Here is a 21,850-nt window from a genome sequence, read left to right on the forward strand (position 1 = left end):
GTTTATGTACATGGATCAAAGAGAGTTCTAAAAAATGAGAAGTTCCATCGATTGTGGAGTAGACAACTGAAAACCTTCCACCTTTAAGTTTTGAGAGCTTAAGAACCCCTCACAATAGCGACACTTATCCCACAAAAACATTTTTGAAGGCGGAATACATATTGAAACGCAAATGAACTCGTACCTTCAATGATGTTTGAACCAAGATACTCTATTTTAGCAGTCATCGGTTTCTTACCTTAATCATTCAATCCTTGCATCAAAGAATGTGATACGGAAGAGACTGATGCCATTACCACATTTATGGATTGAGTCATTCATGGTCTCAAATGAATAAAGACCCCATGTATCAATCTTTTCACTCCAGCCTATTCCGATGAGCTCCTACCTCCCGCAACAAAAAAATCATAGCGCGGGGAAAATTTACGATTAAACAACAGCAAGAAATCTACGTGCGAAACTCGTTAGGAAGTGTCGTGATGTTGCGACAAACCTCCTCATCATATGCACGGTTTAGTTAAGTCTAAGCAAGCTTAATTTTTTCGGTACTGAGGCAAAAATGTGAACTCAATCAGTGTATGCAAACGGATCTCGGTATATCTATTGGCTTTCTATTCCTAAAAATAGATTGGAATAAAAGAGGTGAACAGGAATATTGTTCTCTCATGCAAAACTTTCTTACTTGAGCAAGCTGTTTACGAGAAAATGTTCATTATTTACAAGAAATTTATCATTTTATAAATGTGAAAAATCTCTTTGAGGCTAAAGTAAAGGAGAGGCAATTGATCAAGCCGGTGCATAATCTATTATCTTGATTATTGTGGTTGCGTATAACAATTTTCGGCAAAAAAGAATGAAAAAATACAATTTTAAATGGAGACCAAATACATGATGGCGTATAGAAATTAAATTGGATAATCTAAAATTAGTAAAAGTTTGATTTATCTCCTTTTCTTTCGTTTGAACTACATATAGATTGTACTAATTTTACCCAGGCATACGGTTCGCTGCAGAAGAAAAGTTGGGAGGAAGACCAAATTTTACCCTGGAGTGAAACCGAATACGCACGCCTAAAAAGATGCTAAAAAAGTATTTAACGAATTTCGTGTACACAAAGAAAGGACATTTGTGCACATCAGAGAATGAGAAAAAAAGGAACTATTTTTTTTATTTTTGTGTTACTGCTTAGTTAAATTGTTACTACTGTTACTGCTTAATCGACTTTTTTCCTTCAATGTAAATGAAAATCCATGGTCAAAACTACAAATGGTAATTTCTACACTTTAATACAAAACTCAAGTACCGACCATGGTTTCGACACTACATCTTTTCATTGAAAATGAAATAGAATGTCTAAACCATTGTCGGTATTTGAGTTTTGTATATGTATTTTATAGTTTTATAGTGTAGAAATTGCAATTTGTAGTTTGCATCATGGATATATCTAACTTCTACCAAGTCAAGCCTGAAACGATTTATTACCTTACATGAAAATTTAAGAGGTGAGGTATATTTAAGAGTTACGCAAAAAAATTACAGCAGGTTTAAGTATCTAACAATGACCCAATCCTCGTGAACACCATTTGAGCTGACTTTTGATAACTTTCGCGGTATGGACGTGATGAGCCCGAGCGCACTAGGAGACTCAGAAAATGTTTTCCTTGCAAAACAAAAGTCGAGATTTTTAAGTGCGCACTCTCATATTTGTTTTCCCTGATGCAACTACGATGAGTCCTAGGCGTTTCGAGCCACTATCGCGTTCTATATAACAATGAGTATGTCGAGGGGTGACGTCAATTAGCGATAAGGAAGGAGGTGTGGTTGGAAGCAGACATAATCATAAGGCAGCTCTCAATGTGGTGAAATGCATGCATTCAATTCCGTACTTTGCTATACCCCTGTTTCTCTCGAAATGGCTTACTCGGACGCAGTGAAATGGGTCGAGGACGGGTAGTTACGACCTTGCGCCATTACTCCCACGCCATTTTTCACAAAGAAACTACTCCATGGTATATGAACAAGTTCTTACGTACTCAGAAGAGATAAACATGGTGTTTCAGGAGGAATCTGAAATACTTCAGGAGGTGGTAGGGGAGAAATTTTTAAGCATTTTTTGTCCATAAATATGGGGTCGCAACTCCTTAGTTATTGCTATAATTATTATTATTGTTACTTGCTTAGTTATTGATCATTAATAATTTTTCGCAATGGCTACGTAAACTTGTTTTGGATGCACTTTGCGGTTACCATGAAAACACTTTTTCTTGGGTATCCAGCCCTTTCGGCATTTATTTTAAAACTCAGGATTTAAAAAAATGTTAAATGAATAAGGTTGGATGAAAATGTGCAATTATAATTGTCTGAAGCAAATAATTTCTAAATAGGTGATATTGTGTAATCGCATCGTTGATACTCGCTCAAAGCTATCGTTTGATTAAGCTCAAAGATAACTTTCAGTAAAATCCTCGAAGTGCGTAGTAGGTCAGGGAAAGGAGCCGTACCCCAACCATGAATGAGTGATATTCACACGCCTGCAGTTTAGTCTAGGGTGAGCTCTTCCCTCATATCCATACAAACCCTCGAGCTGGAACCCCGAGAGAACGCATAATACCATCTTCGCTTAATCGGAAGAAAAGGAAGGTATGAGAGGAGCTGAATGAATGGGACTCGCTATCAAATACATAAATATCGACTGCATAAACGAACCGTTTTGAAGTAAATGGTTCTTCAAAGTATTAGTCAAAATATGTCCTAGAAATAAACTGAATAAAAATAGTTTTAAGGGTTAAATTTGCTAAGTCTACTACATACTTATTACCTAAAATATTCACGCCAGAAGAGAAAGACGAATTAAGATCAACAAATTTATTTTCGAGGCAGATGGAGTGTTTGGCTTTGGGTGGTGCGACGTCCCTGACAGAGACATCGCCTAAAATACATCTGCAATGAGTTCTCGTCAGCGGATGCCAATCTTCTATAGCTTCCATTCCCGAGGTAGGTAGTCGCAGCCACCACTCCCAACCTCTCGCGATATTTAGCCCGCACTCCATTTGCTGAAAGTTTCATAATGAATTCGAGTGTACATAGAAATGGAGAGATTGCGTAGGCGCACGAATTTTATGATTTCAAGTTACATACATCATGATAAATTCTGTGAAAATAAAGATTTTCGTAAAAAAGAAAATGCTCCATGATAGACAATTACAGAAGGAAATCTTTGATGAGTCGTCATACTTGTAACGACTATCACAGAAAAATATTCTCTTTAAAATTTCTATATCTCCCAAGAGTAACATAACTATGGATGTTTATTTCATTTGGTACACAAGAGAAAGTGATTCACTATTCATTAAATACCTATGTAAACAATGACATTTTCAATTTCAGAAAATTAAGTCATCGTAAATTCACCGAGGTTACTTGATTTCAACTCCGAAAGTGCTCCTCGATGTTTAACTTATTTTTTAAAAGTAGTCAGTTAAAACAATAGCGAGTAAAGTGTGAGAAAGGTGTTTGGGATAATAAATATAATTTTCAAGTTTATGATGAAATTTATTATCCCGGAAAACTAAATATATTAACCAAGTGAAAGGAAATCAGTAATGAGTCAGTTAAATTTACGCAACGAAAGCTATTTTCCATTGATTAATATATAAAATGCACTTGGACGTATAAGGGCCACATGAGAGTAGACAAGGAACCCATTTAAAGGGCAACATGTATTTTTATAATCACCTTTGTAAAATAGTACCTGGTAGAATATATCAAAGTATCCGGAACTCAGGTTCAAATCTAGAGTGACGCCTTCGAACAAAGCCAAAAAAATGTCATAGGGCCAGATGACCCAGGAAAAGTGAACTAAGAATATCACTATCCTAATTCATGAAATTCACACCACTGTATTCATTCAGGGATTAGCTTTATCCTCGCCTATCCAAACCGACCTTAGGGATCATTTCCACCATTTATTCACCATCTCCAGGGCTCATCCATTGCTAGTGGAATAGATAAGGGCGTACCCAGGATCATTACCAGGGGGGGGGGGGGCAAGCCAAGTTTTGACATTAGTTTATGAGATTATTTCCTTGAAAAAATAGTTTATTTTAGTTACATATCTATACATATCATTTTTCGTGGGTTTAAAGAAAAGTTGTTGAATATTTTCGTTTCAATTCAGCACTGATTTTTCCTAAAGACTTGCAATTTTTGCTTCTAGGGGGGGCAGCTGCCCCTCGCTGGGTACACCCATGGGAATAGATAGGGAACATTATATGTTGACAGATTTACAAAATTAATGTAGCTAGTCTTTTACAAAAGTTAGCACTGATATTTGCACTAAACTATGCATTAATCCAACGATTTGATCGCTGGGCTTGTCTCTTTAATAGGAAAATCCTCCAAAATCGTTGGCACATTAATGGCTGATGCCGGGTTATGCTAGTCAGTGGGCCCTTTCCGCTTCCATAGCGGTAAGGTGTTTTACCCCGTCCCATCCCTTCCAACCCTTACCCTACCCCAGAGGCGTCGACGGGCTCCTATCGCGGCGGCGACTCTTTCCTCGTTCCTTCGCATTCAAACCCCTCCCCGAATGATCGGTCGTATCAGTTGAATTACTGGGTCCCGGCCCCGGTGTGTTGTATCCTCGAAGGGCTCCCCTGAGCCCTCATTTCTTGATGTTTGTGCTATTCCACAGCATTTTTACTTGAGTACAACCGGTTTCACCTCATAGAGGCATCTATATTTCAGTGTAAACACAAAAAAAAAACTTCCAAGAAGTGACGCAGTATACGGTTGCATACCTTTTTAAACTCTGTAGACCCTCCCTTACGAATTCGATATTCAATTTATGGAATCGCGAACCATCTTGAAGTTATGGAAACTAGACAAATGTCACCACACACTCAATATCAACTAGAACGACAACTGGGTCAATATTTTACGTTTTTCTCGACGACTGTTTTCCATTTATCTTTCCATTTCTCTTTCCAAGTGTCACCTCTGACCTCTTCGGCCGTGAACTTTATGTTGCTCACCACACGTCGGTTGCGAGAGACGGACGCCGATCGGGCCGTGTTCTTGGACTCACATATAAATGTATGTCACCCCATTTACCGATTCCTCATTCCGGATCACCTCTACATTCCTGCCGCGGGCGCAAATTCCTCCGATTCCTAAAATATACGATGTATTAACCACGAGCATTACTATCCGCCTGAGATGAAAGTGTCGTAATATTATCGAATTATTAAAGTATTCTACCGATTAGGGTAGGTTTCCATGGAGTACGAAGAAGCATCCTGGAAGCCTCCCCTTCCTTCAAGCCCTTCCCTCTTCAATTCAAAATAAGGCCTAGTTTCTTTCTTTCTACCTAAAAATTCCATTCTTTTCCTTCCTCTTCCTCGTTCTACCCTCTAACACTGTTTTCAATATTCTCTCCCGACTAAGTACTTGCTCCACCCATGCCATCTGTCTCCTCCATATTACTGTAAAAAAACTCACCAGTAGCTGCACTGTCTATACATTCTTGTCTTACAAATTTGCACCGTATGATAACTTTCAACAAGATAAGTCATCCTCCGCTTGGGAAACATTACCCGGTTATTAACGGTAAAAATTCTATTTTTAAAACTATATTTTACTAAGTTTCAGATAGATTATAAAACTTGAATCGCCCAAAAAGTGAGGATAGGTTGATATAGAATGGTATTCATTTATACAAAATTGCACTTTTTAATTCCCGCGGTTAATTCCATCTCCATTATTACTTAAACATTGAAATTCGATTATTCTTTATTAGAGATTCGAAACAATCGTGAGTAGAACCCTTCACATAAGACCCATGGGCGTACCTAGCGGGGGGCAGCAAGCCCCCCAACCGCTCCACCTAGCGCCCCCCCTAGAGGCAAAAATAAATTTAGTTCAAAACGAAAGTTTTAAATAAATTTTCTTTTGAAGAAAAATTATATAATTTTAAGACAGAGAACTGAAATAATATAATAATTATTTATCCAGCAAATTATAAGAAAAGATAATAAATTTCTGTCATAATTTTCTTAAATATTTGGGTTTCATTACCCTTTTCTAAACTAAAATGTTACAACTTGAACGACCACGGCTTGCCACCCCTATCAGTATGCCACCCCTCATGGGTACGCCCTTGATTAGACCGCATCTATATTTCTCCAGGATATGAAGCAGATTATGTAATGGACTATTCAGGCTTTCCAGTGTTTGTTTTTTTTAGGACTGTGATAAAGGTGGCTAAACCAATCGGTATTTTCAAGGCAAAAAAGCTATCGTCAAGAATGAATTTTTTACGAGACAGGACGCAAAGTAATTATGAACTAAATGGCAAATATTCATTTTATTATTTCATCTACATTCCCAATATTTTAACCATTTACTTAGTTTAAACACTATGAAAATACCCCAGTTCAAAATAAGTTTTACCATATCCACAGTATTTTCAACTAAGCATGCCTCACCAGGGGTGCCGGCTTACAAAAAATATTGGGGGGGGCCCAAACCGGGGACCTTGCCCCGGTAAATTTTATAAGTAGTGAATTTTAGGTTTTTAAGCATTTTAGAAGAGTCATATGATCGACATTAGAACCCTGATCACTCGAATCTCGATATCTGGACACTCCAGGGAAGATCGACAATCCTGAAACATTTTTTCTCACATCTGTAACGAACTTTTGGGGGGGCTCGGGCCCCCTCAGGCCCCATGGAGTCGGCGCCACTGTGCCTCACATACATGAAATCTAAATTTTAATTCCTCGAGAGTACCCGTAAGACAAAATATCAGTAGCAAAAGCTTTTAAGGGGTTCGCAAAATAACATGAGAGCATGTATTTCTATATTTAGGCTTTATTCTGTCCTCCTTAACCTGACATGTTCTCAGCAAACGTTGAGGTTTGCTGCTGATGGTGGGAAATTTTTCATTGTAGAGGCAAGAAGGCGAGAAGTATAAATATTTTACGTCATTACTTCGTAAGAAGATTAAAAGCAACTAGAAAAAAAGCCACCGGAGTTCAACTAGATCCGATAACCTTATGTGTTCGTCAAACGATGTTCCCACACATACTAGCAGAAAATACGCAGTAATAGCAGATTTCGGCGCATGGACTTTAATTAGCTTCTTTGAAACATAGATTTATTTACATTTCTCCGCCTTCGCCTCGATTTAAATAATTTTATGGATCTTCAAAATTAACTACCAAATCGAAATCCAGATCAAGAAGTTCAGCTGCCGAGAGATGCTAAACAGGAAGAGGGTTTACATTTGTCGACACATGAATCTGGTCCACAATTTCTTTAGCTGGAACCTCACACGATAATAAGTTTTTGTAATCAAATCACACGGTAGTGGTGCAAAATGACCTAGCCGTCGACGCACTCTAAATCCAAACACTACTACTACTACTACTAACCTCACACGAACGTAACGACAAACCCGATGAGACAGCAGAGGAGTCTTCCTAGTAGTTCATAATTGGTCACAAGGTTTGGATATCTATAATAGCTGAAAATACTAAAATTTAAGAACTCTTCAGTTTAACGATAATTTAAAAATAGGTGACTATTCACTAAAATAAATTTCCGCGTGAAAATTCTGATTCAAACGATATGCTTACGATGGATTTAATGACAGCATACTCTCTCCAAGAAACATTTAATAGCTCACTAATATATATATAGGTATATATACAAATAAATTCAGAGGTAAGGAATGAAAGGGATATGAACATAGGCCGGAAAGTTTTCATCAGTAATACTTGAGGTAACTTCAGGGATTATACGATATCGACATATAATAAATAAAACAACGTTCTCCATTCAGAACATTCTAGAGGTGGAAATTATACCTTTTCTTAATTATAAAAAATAAAGGTCACCCTATCCTGAATCTGTAACTCGAACATAAATGGCTTCTTTGTCAAATAATGCGGGTGCCTTGATAAATAACGTGAAATAGTCTCCGACTATAAAGGCTTTGGATGGAGTTTATAGGTCTGGTATTATAAGCGCATTCACATTTAATCGAGTTTTTAACTTCGATTAAAAATCGATAACTAGAAAAATCGATTTTGACTGACATTTTTCCACTACTAGGCAGGAAGAGCGGCCGCGCCCCCGAAATTTCTTTAAAATTTGGAAATTTTAAGATGGCTCCCCAATGTTAAGTTTTTATTGTTTAATAAGTTTATATTTTAGCGAGGTATTGTATATCACTAAGGAGCAGCGGGGTAAGAAATGAACACCCCCTCCCCCTCGAACAATACAACGATCTTAATCCGCCCCCTGGGGAGGTCAAAGGAAACTATTTAACTGTTTGAGGAACCAAATAGAATCTATGTGTTCATTGCGAGGGATTTGACTGCCTCAGTTCAACTTACCTAAAATATTTTTAATATTTTTCGGGGGAAAAACGAATCCTTATGCTTATTCTGCTTATCGCTTAGGCAAAATATCTCTTTTACTTAATCGTCCTATTGTCGGACCTGGAAAGATTGTGCGGCTCAAAGATGATGTTCTCCGTGTCGCTCATAAAGGTACCTGTTATTTATTGCCAGACAGTGGCGAATACAGATGGGGGGCGCGGGGGGCGCGCGCCCCTCCCTTGCGGGTCCGGCCGTATTGGCAAACATGGCAGAACCACGATTGTGACTTTTTTATATCATAAGATGGCATTGTCTTATATATGTGTATAATTACATTAATTAAAATTTTATTTTACTCTGCCTGTGACTTGATTATTTTTTATTGCGATATCGCGATAAAAAGTAAAGGCAACTCAATATATCTTTTGCGCCCCCCCTTGAGTGTTTTCTGTATCCGCCCCTGTTGCCAGAGTAATAACTAATCAAAATTCTGAATCATACGATCATTTTTCCGCCCGCCTGAGTGATAGCTTCAGCGATAGCTTTTCAGGGACCGAGGAAGTGATCGCCCGACCAAGGGCGGGTCCAGGATTTTTTCTGGGGGGCGGGGCACAAGGGTCTGGCAGGCAAACGGTCTTCCCGTATTTGAGATTAAAAACAACATAAAACAATTACTTTACTAAATATTCCCTTTATTTTAATATTGAAGTTATTGATATGAAATTCAATGATTGAGGATCCGTAATACAGAAGACAGAGCGAATGTAATAATAATATATAAACAAATGGAACGAAACCCTAGGGCGGGCTCGCGAGGATACACTCCCGGGGCAGGGTCTATAAGCGCGTGCTTTTTACCTCTGCACCCAGAAGGGGGAGGACAGGAAGGAGAAGGGAAGGAGGCGCCGCCGCGATAGGAGCCCAACGACGTCTCCTGGGAGGGGATAGGGAAGGAAGGGAGGGAGGAGGAATCCCGCACCGTCACAAAGGCGGACGGGTCCTACTACTAACGAAACCAAGCTTACGCAATTAATGTTCTAACAATCTTGGAGGGCCATTCAATGAGGAAGAATGATCCAACGATCAAATCGTTAGATAATATTGTATAGACAGCGGATAGCGAATGTATTCAAAATCTTATCCATTTTTTGAGCGTTTGGGGGGCGGGATGTGCCCCCTCCTAAATCCGCCTATGCGGCGGGCCAATCGTTTTCTGAATCACACGGTCATTCCGCCGTCAATTTTTCTACCACTTTTTCCATAGTGGTTAATGTTAAAAACTATCATTGGCTGACTGAAGGGAATAGGGTTGGTGTGGTGGCTAGAGTGCTGGATTTCCACCGTATGGGCTCGGGTTCAAATCCCGGCGGTGGCAGAGAATTTCCGGAGACTGCCCGATCGCTGCTTTGAATGCTGCGAGGGGGACATTTCAAGCGCAACGTTCCGTCTGTCGGATGGGAAGTTACGCCGTGGTCACCTTGTCGCCTTTCGTTAAGAGCAAGCTAATGCCGACGCCGGGTTTCTCTCCACCCTTCCCTCACGGCGCAAATGACCTCGGCTGTCGGTCGGCTCCTCCAAATACCATACCATACCAGACTGACTGAAAGCTCTCCCTCCTGGCTACATGCCTCCTTCTTAGTGGCTCCTAATGCCACTCGGAGAAAATTTTCACGCAAGCTAGAACAGCGGTTCCCAACCGGTGCACCGCGGTGGTACGCCGAAAATAACCGGAAATGGCGGACGCCAGGAACTATGTATCTCTTATCGAGGAAATATGAATAAAAATTATGTGGGTTATTTTAAACAAAGTTTCTATTTATACAATTATTTAGAACTAAAAGTGTCACCTATCCGTAATGAAATTAATTAATAAAATGTGCACGTTACATTTTTTGGGGGTGCAATATAAGTTATATACATACCATAGAGGGGTAAGGGTGGAAAAAAAAGGTTGGAAGCCGCTGAGCTAGAGGAATAAAAGTACATTTCTCCTTTTTCCCACACGTGACGTGAGCAGTTGCCGTGGAGTGCAGGGCGAGGTGAGCGTGATGGCGGGCGATATGAATGTAACGAGGAGCGGCGGAGGCGCCGGGTGCTGCGGCGGCGGCCGCGCCTCTCGGCCCCAGGGCGTCGGGGTGCGGCGTCGCTCCTGTCTCATCCGACAAGAAGACCACCTGCGGGAGGTGCTTACTGTGTGGGAGGCCATGAGATACACGGCTCGACTCAAGATGGGCGGTAGAATTAACTCTCCCTGCTGCCACCTACCGGGGAGCACTCCAAAGGAACGGGACGAGAAGGCAAGTGCAGGGGCCCCAAACCAGCAAAATTAAATTTTACCTCAGAGATTTATTTATAAAATTTTAGATACCATGACGCATACGAACACATATAACATCCACACGATTTTCAGCCCCCTCCCATTGGAAATATTCAATTTCGTTCAATTGAGAAGTGACAAATTTCAATTGAATATATGGAAATCAGGGCCGGCTTTAGGGCGGGGCGACCGCCCCGGGCCCCGCTTATTTTACGTTATAATTTTATGAATAAATATAATTATAAATTTTATTTGTATTATGCTATTTTGAACTCAACTGCGTGATGGTATCATAACGGCGTAATTACGAAGTCTGAATTTGGGAGGGGAACACATACTTAGCCAGAGAGTGGTAGGGATTCAAAATGCTCGAGTTTGTAGATGGGGTATAGAGTTTAATACTTTAAGTGAAGGGCCCCGCACTGAAGGTTCGCCCCTAGCCCCGCACCTGCTAGGGCCGGCCCTGATGGAAATGCAATTGAATCGGCAGATATTTTCCAATAGGGCCTGATCCCCTCAAACTTCCGATTTTTTTTAAAACTCATGATAAAATTTACTGTGAGGAATCATATTTTAACAACGTGAAGAGTTCTCGGGATCGCCACCGGATTAAGGAACTCCGTTATTTCCGAGGTCTCGATGTCCGACTCGGCTATCGTACTCACCAGGGGCACAGCTAAAAATTAACGGGGTTTTAGGCGGCACTAATACTAAGGGCTGTAGGGGTATTGCGCACCCGCCAGGGTAAGCGGGATTCGCAGGGGCCCTCCTCCAGAAAATTTTTAAGTTTAATGGTTCACAATGACGAGTTCTACGCCTTTCTGAGTGATATTTGATGAATCCTAACACTATTCTATAAGTAATCCTAATCCAATTAAGTAGAATGGATTAAACTTAAATATTTCTCTGAGCTCCGGGGGTTTATCCCCCAAAACCCCCGCTCCCTGCGCCACTGGTCCTCAAACTCATAGCTCTGAGGACGATGGCAAAGTCGGGCATCGAAACGTCAGCAGTAATGCAGTTCCTCACCCGTTCCGATCAAGTGAGCACTTCACGCAGTAAATTCGCCGGGAAAGCATTAATATTGTTTCATTTTTTAACTTAAGTAAAAAAATCGATGAAATTTTTCGGCACGACCCAACTTTCGCGGAGAGGTGCCAGAACTCCTTTCCGGCCGAAAGTAAGCACGGTTTACCTTAAATTTATTTGAGATTTACGCACGTAATAACATCGTAATCACTTCACGTGCCTGTAGGCGTATGCGAGCTATTTACGCGAGCGTATAATGGGAAAGCACTCGTTAAAATCTCTGCCACATGCCTCAGAATCGGGTGTCATCATCATCGGTCAGCAGTCCAAAGATTGTCTTGACATAGGTCTCCAATCCATGCTCCCATCAACTAGTCTTTAAGCGCTTACATCATTTCTAATCAGCTGAATTCCCAGTCATTGACGTGATCAAAGCAACACCAGTTATTAGCGGTGTTGGAAATGAACAAGGAAATTGTTCCCCCCACGTTTTTAATACTTAAAACACAATTCCTTTATAATGGAGGGAGAAAAAACTGGATAATGCAACTCCATGCTAACTATTCTCTAAACTCGCCATAACTCGATTCCCCTTCCTCAAGCCGCGAAGATATAGATGGGACCTTCCTCTGGTAAAAAATGCAGGCGAAAAGCACCAGAGTCAGGTGCAAGATAAAACCGGCGGTGAATGGGAAACTGGGATTGCGGCAGTAGGTGACGATTTGAATCTCTCCCGAATTAAACAGCATTAATCAAAACAACTTAAAGGTATTAAAGCCGAGTCTTCCGTTATGAAACCATGATTTTTTTTAGTATGACTGCCCTATTTTTTCTCGTTTTCCGACAAGAGTCCTGGTGGTGAAGGATTATGACTTCAACTGGTTACTAAAACACCCGTGCGAGGTCGCCAAAAATCTATCCAAAATACAGGACCTTGTCACAATCTGGAGATCTTGTTGTGGAGGTGGAAGTGTCGAGTCAACCCTCCCCCCCTCAGGAGAGGGGGGCGCTTTTACACCAGGGAGTGCTATGCTTTATGATAAGTACAGCTCAAACTTATCTCTCGTTTGAGACTTGTAGCCATACATTTGCATATACACTCCCTTTACTTCTTTACAAGGATGCAAAAACTATTAAACTAATAAATATAAAAAAATTTGATAAAATTTTGGGAGGTCATGACCCCTATCTCCCCTCCCCCAAATATGCCCCTGGGCAAGTGGACACTGCAACAATTAAAGATGACAATTCCACTTATTAAGGAAGTAAGCTTCTTCTATCAGGAGAAAACTTAAGGTTCTCAGTTACACTGAAATACGAACTGTAGTAAGATATTCATGGATACTTATCTCAAGTAAAACTTTCTACTCTGAATTGAACTGAACTGAACTACATGAACTTTTGCTCACCAGATCCAAGTAATCGGTACAAAGTTTGAAATTGGACGATCAAATTTTACCTAAAATTTATAAGGTTTCTCTTTAAACTTGGTACTTTTAGAACTATTAGAACACTGTAGAAATCAATAGAAATCTTATCATTAGCTAAAACCTGAATAAATACTTGAATAAAGCTATGAGGAAAGTTCAAAACTAAAGTGAGTGAGGTTACTTTGCGTAATACCAACCAAATTCAAAAATAAAATACTAAGCTCTTAATTTCAGTCATCTAAATTAATAAATATGATCTACAATCTTCACTCAATATTATAGAAAGTGGTTACTGCTAAAATGCGCCTTCACTCTGACCTTATGAAATAAAAAAAACTGTCCAAAATCACAATGGTACTGGAAAGTGAATTACAAGGATACACATGCTTGGAACTTATTGTTACTTATTGTTATCAACAGCAATCCAATTATTTCCTATAAAGTAGAATGATTTTTAAAGTCATATAATATGCACTTGAATAAAATGTGTGACATGATTGGATGTATTTGCTCTCCGAAAGTTACCCCAAACACTTATTGCCACCAAGTATCTGCAAGTCTAAAAAATGTCAAGTGAGATATCCATTTAAATAGGGATTACAACTCTTTTCAACTCAACAACTATCAAGGTATAGGATCAAATATAGGATTAGGATGATTTTTATATCACCAACAATTCAATATATCTAAAAGAATCTCTGAATCTATTTTTTTTCAGGTGAATAACATCCTTGAAATGCTTGGACTTTCGGAATGCAAGTATACTCGTACAAATCGGCTATCAGGAGGACAGAGGAAGAGGTTATCTATCGCCCTGGAGCTCATTGATGATCCGCCTATAATGTTCCTAGATGAGCCAACAACGTAAGACTGAGCACTATTTCTTCAATTATCTAAAATATATTTTTAAAATTCTATTTCAAATATAGGGTTAGGATGATTACAGACTCTTAACTTGGCATGGCTAATAGTATAAAATACATGCCTGATTGTACAACATAACATGTTTGAAAACTATTTAAGTTAGAGGTTTAATGATTGTGAAAAAAGTGAGACTGTCCCTACTGAGGTGGAATGATTGGATAATGACTGATAATGATGGGAAACCTCCGTTTTTCAGGGGCTTGGATAGTTCGTCATGCACACAATGTGTAAGCCTGTTGAAGCGCTTGGCAGAGGATGGACGAACTATAGTCTGCACAATTCATCAGCCCAGTGCTCTCCTTCTAGACATGTTTGATCACCTGTACATAGTGGCTGATGGATGGTGTGCTTACCAAGGGTCAGTAGCTGGTCTCCTTCCCTTCTTAAGCACAACTGCAAATCTTCAATGCCCACAGTATCACAACCCTGCCGACTATAGTAAGTAACCAAAAAAAGACAGAAGAAAAAAGGTGGAAGAACAATAGCTCCGTATCATATGTTTCTGAAAAATGTCACTTCTAATAAAAGTTTGCGCAATCATGCCAGTTTTCACATCTAAACCACCATTGTGAAAAGGTGTCTTACCCCAGGCATAAAAACTATGTAATTTTTAAAAACCGGAATTCGGGAATCTATTTACGTACTTCTAATTCACTGAAGCTGAAACACTGACAATGATAATGGAATTGCAATTAATGTAAATGTACCAAAATAAGGAGGTATGAAAATTTACAAAGTTTTGATATCACAATCAAAATCATATGTTATTATGACCATTGAAGGGCTGATTACTTCTGTCCCCATGGAGACAGAAATATGACCACATCATTTAAATGACGAATAAGAGTAAACTCCATCTTTGGTATTCGACTAAAGTGTACATATTAAGATCCTTAAAAATGCTCATGATTTCTGAATTATTTTACAGTAATGGAAACTCTATGTTCAGATGAGAATGGAAAGAAAGCCATATCAAGCCTTTCCTCTGCCATAAACAATGGAGAATATTCAGTTACAAATACTGGAACTGTCTCCACAAAGCCCATAGGAAAAAAGAAACAAATTATGAGAGGTGATATTATAAGGAAACAAAATGGAGTACCTTCAGCACATGGTGAGACCAATATTGACTTTAGTGCACTTAATAAAAATTGCATGTATTAAGGAATCAAAATTAACAGAAGAACTTCTTAAAAGTCTTTGGTAATGAATTAACTTCCAAGAAGGGCATTTGAAAAATCATACCTCCAAAAAATGAATAAATCATTTGTATTGAAATTTATGAAAAATATTCTTAGGCACGATACCAATCACTATTGAGAGAAATGAAAAAAATTAAGTTAATAAAGTTGTTCGTAATTACCAACTCTTAGAATCACTGAGATGGTGAATATGACATGACCCCAAATGCGATCGTGATTTGAGATTAATCAAACATGAAAATAAAAGTAAACAAAAGGGAAACTCCGCTGTGTTGCATCTACAAAATACCTCATCTGCTTGTGTCTAGAGAAATATTTGCTATTATAGAAAAGAGTACATCCAAATAAAGTATCCTCATTTATATATCCTCATTTATTATTTTAACCTATTCTAAGTGTGCGAAAGATCCACAGAGAAAAAAATCATTCGCCTTGACCGGGATTCGAACCCGGATCCCCCGATTTCCGGTCGAGTGCTTTAGCCAGTTAAGCTACCGAGGCATCATTCTTCCCTGTGGATATTTTTCGGACACTACCGGACAAGGTGTCAAGTTATCACCACGGCTAGTCCCGGTACACTTTAAACTATTCAAAGTGAACAATTAAACTCTAGTAAAAAAGAAAATGAATTTTTCCGATTGACAGATGGAGTAGTTAGCATCAGAGACAATGGTGATACCTCAAAGGAAATCTCTGATGACAGCGAGTGCAAGAAATGTGATTCCTTTCGTATGGCCTCCACATCATTTGAGCAGTTATGCATTCTCTCAAGGAGAAATATGCTGATAATGAGGAGGAATTATGTAAGTATATACAGTAGAACCTTGGTTATACGACCCTCAGTTACACAATGACCTCACTTATACACCAATTTTTTTTGGTGCGGAGAAGAACCCCTTACGAACCCATGTATTTCCAACCTCGGCAATGAAACTTTTCACTTATACGACTACCTCGCTTACGAAACGTATTTTTCCAGTCCAATGAGATGAAATACCTCACTTATATGACTTTTCAGAGCAGTGGCACAGGGGGGGAGGGTTTGGGGGTTAAACTCCCCCCCCCCCAGAGCTCAGAGAAATTTTTAAGTTGAATCCATTTTACTTAATTGTATTGATATTACTAATAGAATAGTGTAAGGATTAATAAAATATTCCTCAGAAAGTCACCATTTTGAACCGTTCATCTTAAAATTCTGCAATTTATTAATCTCGCACCGACTGCTTATCCTGGTGGGTATTCCATACCCCCACATACACCGGTATTAATTGCACCTAAACCCCCCCAGCCTTAATTCCTAGCTGCGCCTCTGTGTCAGAGAACTGCTCTATGAGAAGATTGGGGCACGCCCGCCGAATTTAGTCACAGGAGCGGGAGTAGTATGTGCTCATTACATAGATATGTCGAGAAAGACTAATAAGTTTGATAATGAGCGATGCTATTTATTAGATATTAATTTTAACTATGGTAGATGATCGTCAAAACAGAATTATGAACTACGGAATATCTATTTCGAACAGAAGATTTTCTTGAAAATTTCCGAAGTCATGTTTTCCATCGCCCCAGCGAAATAACGCCCAAATGAGCCGTTAAAAATCCTCGCGTATCAAAATTTTGGCTCCCAAGGTCATGCGAAAAAGATTCATTGTTGTTGAAAAATTTCCAAGCTTTCATTGACTCTTCTTTACTTCAATCATGGTCTAATTGGCGATCAATTGCCAATGTCATCACATTTGCTTCTGCCAAATATTTTAAGGCTATGAAGAACATTTTTATCTGTATTTATCTAAATGTATTCCTATATCATGAAATTACCTTAGCCAATACAATTAATTGTACATATATGGCCTAACATTACATGTATAGGAAGTAATTTTGAAACTTCAGCACCATAGTAATACATCACTAAATTAGAGCAATAAAAGAATTTGATGCGAAATGACTCAACATGCCTTTTCTCTTGTACCCTGCAGTCTCAGCTGGGAGTACGTCTTGCTGCTCACCTTGCAATTGGAGTAATCTTTGGCTACCTCTACCGCAATATGGGCAATGAAGGAAGTGGGGTTCTTGCCAATTTTGTATATGTCTACGGGTCACTCCTTTTTCTGGTTTACACAGGAAAGATGGCAGTCCTCCTCTCCTGTGAGTAAAACTGTGTAGATAATTGCAAGCATTTTTGTAGCCATAAATAAATAATCAGTGACGTCCTGATTACTGAAAAAAGTAATCAGGCTCAATTGCAGTAGAATTAGCCAAAATATCAACAATAGCAACCCAAATTCCAAAAAATTCTAATATAAGATGAAAATCGCTTCAATATTTTTTTACTTGCTACTGACAGTATAATTTTTGTAAGTTTCCTCTCAAGTTAAGAACACCTCAGGTGGTCAAAATTAAATTTTCAATGTACTCTCATGCATGATATGTACCTTGCTTTACAAATTTACTTATGAACTATAGATAAAATAATAGATACTTATTAACACCAAGGCACAAAGAGTAAAAAATTAGAAAAATTAACACACAATTTTTACCTGATTTTCATTAAGCAAGTACAATTAAGGTACAGCGGGCAGCAATGAGCTTGGATACTCAGCAGTAGTTCTTGTATTTAACACTTTGAGTGCTGGCCGCTAATTTTAAAACCCTACTAAAAATCCAGCCATTATTACTAAATTCGAAATTTTTTTTTTAATATTAGCATCAAAAATATATTTATATTGATGAGTATTTCAATAAAAATGGACTTTGTTCTTCTTTATGAATGAGTTGAATAACATTTATTGCTAACTTTCGAATATATATTTTAAAATAATGAAAACCTTCTGTTTTTGAAAAATAAAAAAGTTGCGACAAATGATGTACCGCCATAAAATGCTTAATATTTTTTATTACGCTCAATTTGAGCTATTTAAACCATGGAAATCATATAAAAACCTTGTTCCAAGCAAATCATTCAAAATCCTGGATGATGAAAAGGGTCACTGCACCCTCAACGAACGGTTCTTTCATCCAAAGAATTTCCACACAAAGTAGGCTGAGATAAGGGTGCCGGTACCTACAGAGGACTTTTCGTCCTAAAGACATTAAAAGAACTCTTTTTCCATCGAGCAGTTGATTTTTGAAATAGCAGAACCACTAAGCAGTAAACTGGACAAGTACCATGGGCGAAATATTACAGCTTCACCCATATGAAGTCATTTAAATAGAAAGACGTAATATTACGTCCACGGCAATCCTCGCAAAGATTAGCAGGACGTAATTTGACGTCCATGGCACGCAAAGTGTTTAGTTTCTAAAATCTGGAAATGTCAATTTTGAAATTTCACTTCCAACACCCACCAAATTCAATTCCACTTTTGCCAACACGAAGTAGATGGTCATACATCCTTAAAAATTCAGAATCGGAATCATATAGATTTCGGCAAGGTTTAAATAAATTAAAAATGCATTACAAATTGGGCCCTTGAACCAAGAACTTTAACACATTCAGCGCGAAGCACGTCATTTGACTTGCTCCGCTGGTCGGATGGGGGACCTTTCTCTGCCTCCGTACGTGACTAATATCCACTACCAAGTCTTCCGATTGTGTGCATGGCCTTCAACAAGCTTCCCACTTTCGACCCGTGTGTGCCATTTGAAAATAGCAGTATTTGAACGAAAGTTATGGCACGAAAACCACTCTCTAGTTTTATTTCTTATTTTATCGGCCGATTCTTCATGAAAAACGGGCCCACATTGTATGTGTTAAAATATAAAATTATAGCTTGCATATGATTTCACTCTTATTAGCATATCAAGAAATCTCAATGATTAATTTTCTCAGACAAGAAGTATAGAACCAAGAAATTTAGAAAAAACTCAAAAAATCATATCAAATATTGCCATTTACGTTGAAATTAGAATTCAGTTTATGTAAATAACTAATACATGAATATTACAGAAGAGGATCCTGAAGTTGGCCTCTAAATGTTTTGTCACCTGCCGTGCATTTCAATGGCTTTACAAAAGTCGCCACTCGCATCACCGATGGATAAAGTAATCCAAGTTTCACAGGGAAATAAGGTACTATATTAAGGAATGTTAACCGAAATTTATATGTGCGATGATGTGATCTATCAAATTCATAACTTACCAATGCTATCCCTTGCAATTACAAACATTATATTGTATAAAATATTGGAAGAAAATGAATCGAATTGCAGCGGATTCTGCACCACACTGCTCACTAATCGCCACAGTATTGTACTTGTCGCCACGCCGAGGACATTTTTGCAAACCAATTAAAATGCGATCCAAGTGGCAACAGATATCAGCTGTCTATGGGATGGAATTGGGCCTCCTTCATGCAGTCCCCTTCATCTAATAACAGAAACTTTTTATTACAGTTCCTTTGGAGATGGAAGTCTTGTCACAAGAACACTTCAATCGGTGGTATTCTCTAGTCCCATACTGTTTTTCCACATTGATGGCAGAAATACCTTTCCAGGTAAGCAACTAGTATGGTGACCTTAATTTATTTAAGGTTGTCATGTCAAGAATCTCTTATGAGAATGCCAAGCACTTCAAATATTTTAAGATGAATTTCAGGCACTTGTATGAAAGCAAATTAAAAGAAGGCTACATTGATGACAAGGTCATAGTCCGCCAGAAGGGCATAAAGGGATTCACCCAATCCATCCTAAAGTCTCAGGAGATTTTTTCTATGTGCAACCCCTCAAAAAGAATTCCCTCAAGCTGAAAAAATTATCTAGCCAGTCTTTACTGATATGTGTTGTATACACAGAGCTTAGATACATCAATTGGATACTTATACTTCACCTTTGAAGGACGCCTTTAAGTCAAATGGCAAGTGTAACCTATTTTCTGATCTTAGCGAGTGTCATTCCAGGAGCCTAAAAAAATATTTACACTATCTCAGCAACTAAACTCATTATAAGCAATTTCAAACGAAGTGTGCCTCAGTGGTCCATAAAGGGACCACAAGGTCATAAACGAAAACATTAGGTGGTCCCTGTTGACCCCAAGGACGATAGTTTAGTTTTTTTAGTTAGAGACGATTAATTTTAGTTTTTGTATTCTAATCCCCAATGGTCACCCTTTACTGCCAGATTTAATTTGAATGCCTTTGAATTACCAAGCCTACATGGGCACACCAAACAGAACTATTTTACCGTGCAATCACTGGCACACTAGGCCAGTAAAGTTAAAAAAAATAATCCTCACGTAAGCAACAATATCAACTAAAAATCAGCTGCAAATGCTATAAATTCCAGGGATCAAAAGATGTAGTAAATCAAAATCTTTTTACTGATAAGTTAAAATATTTAAGACCGATTAAGTACAAAGACTAATCATTAACCTATTTCTATCTCTTCCATTTAGGTGATGTCCTGCTTATCATATTTGGTCATCAGCTACGTGCTCACTGGCCAGCCCCTAGAATCAACACGCCTCATTCTATTCTTCCTCTCAAACATCCTTGCTTCACTGGCAGCACAGAGCTGTGGGTACTTGATTGGTGCAACTACTCCCATTAAGGCAAGCATTTCACTATCATTTCCCAAAATGGCAAGGTAGACACTCCAATGAGGTCACATTGGGCCCAAACTCTTAGCTATAATAAAAAGTTTGCAGAAAAAAAATGTGGAGTAGTGCAAGTTGAAAAATGGGAGGCTGAATCACACAGTTCCTCAAAGATATAAGTATTTTATGGAAAAAATTGTGATTATCTCACCCATTGTTGAAACTTCTTATCCCCAGGTTCTATAACAGGTAAGAGAAACACATCATCTCTACACAGAAATGACCTGATTCACAATCTCAGAATTATTTCAAGTCTATATAGGAATTGAAAAACCTCCAAATCTCTGAGAAATAATTTAAGATAATGCTGGAAAAACGAACTTCATTGATTAAGTTCTTCAGAATTTGCCTCTTGTAAAACTTATGAGGTGGACGGTGATTATGTATAGTGATGAGAGAAACAAATAGAAAACCCCACAAAATGTCCAAAAATTTTTCACCATTCCTACATTCAATAATTTAAATATAGTGGATTCAATTTTCACATGAACACTTCTCATGTTTTACGAAAATATTCAAAGAATTTGCACTGGATATTCTTGACTTCACACAGGCTACATACATATTCAGGTATGGGCTGCCTGTTCAAAATTTTTAACGCGTAAGCTGAAATAGAATTTTTTTTTTCATCCTCAGGTAGCAGTATTTATTGGACCAGTGATTGCTGTACTGTTATCAGTGTTTGGATTCTGCATCACCTACAGAGATACTCCAAAAGCATTCAAGTGGCTCTTTCATGTTAGCTACTTTCGCTATGCATTCCATGCCAATATGAACATTTTATATGGTATGGACAGGGGAATCTTGCCATGCAATGAAAAGTTCTATTGCCACTACAGGTAAGAGATTTAAAAAAAAATTGCATACATATAAATCTGCCAAAATTAATATAGTTAAAGGGCACATCACAATTCCATAGTAATCAATCATGTAATTATGTCTCGATCTCAAAGCCCTCAGTGACTACTGGAAGGGGAT

General features: G+C 38.5%; 1 protein-coding gene across 1 annotated transcript in view; it reads left to right on the forward strand.

The window, feature by feature from the left end:
* The window catches only part of LOC124157550 (ATP-binding cassette sub-family G member 1-like), a 59,051-nt gene that overhangs the window by 34,828 nt on the left and 2,373 nt on the right, over positions 1-21,850 (forward strand). Inside the window, exons 3-11 of the mRNA XM_046532374.1 lie at positions 10,402-10,681; positions 13,879-14,024; positions 14,281-14,522; positions 15,013-15,198; positions 15,932-16,089; positions 17,260-17,428; positions 19,675-19,775; positions 20,672-20,827; positions 21,509-21,711. Coding sequence (XP_046388330.1) covers positions 10,402-10,681; positions 13,879-14,024; positions 14,281-14,522; positions 15,013-15,198; positions 15,932-16,089; positions 17,260-17,428; positions 19,675-19,775; positions 20,672-20,827; positions 21,509-21,711 — 1,641 coding nt within the window. The remainder of the gene's footprint in view (positions 1-10,401; positions 10,682-13,878; positions 14,025-14,280; positions 14,523-15,012; positions 15,199-15,931; positions 16,090-17,259; positions 17,429-19,674; positions 19,776-20,671; positions 20,828-21,508; positions 21,712-21,850) is intronic.

The sequence above is a fragment of the Ischnura elegans genome, chromosome 4 (genome assembly GCF_921293095.1).
Source record: "Ischnura elegans chromosome 4, ioIscEleg1.1, whole genome shotgun sequence".
NCBI classification, from domain to species: Eukaryota; Metazoa; Arthropoda; class Insecta; order Odonata; family Coenagrionidae; genus Ischnura; species Ischnura elegans.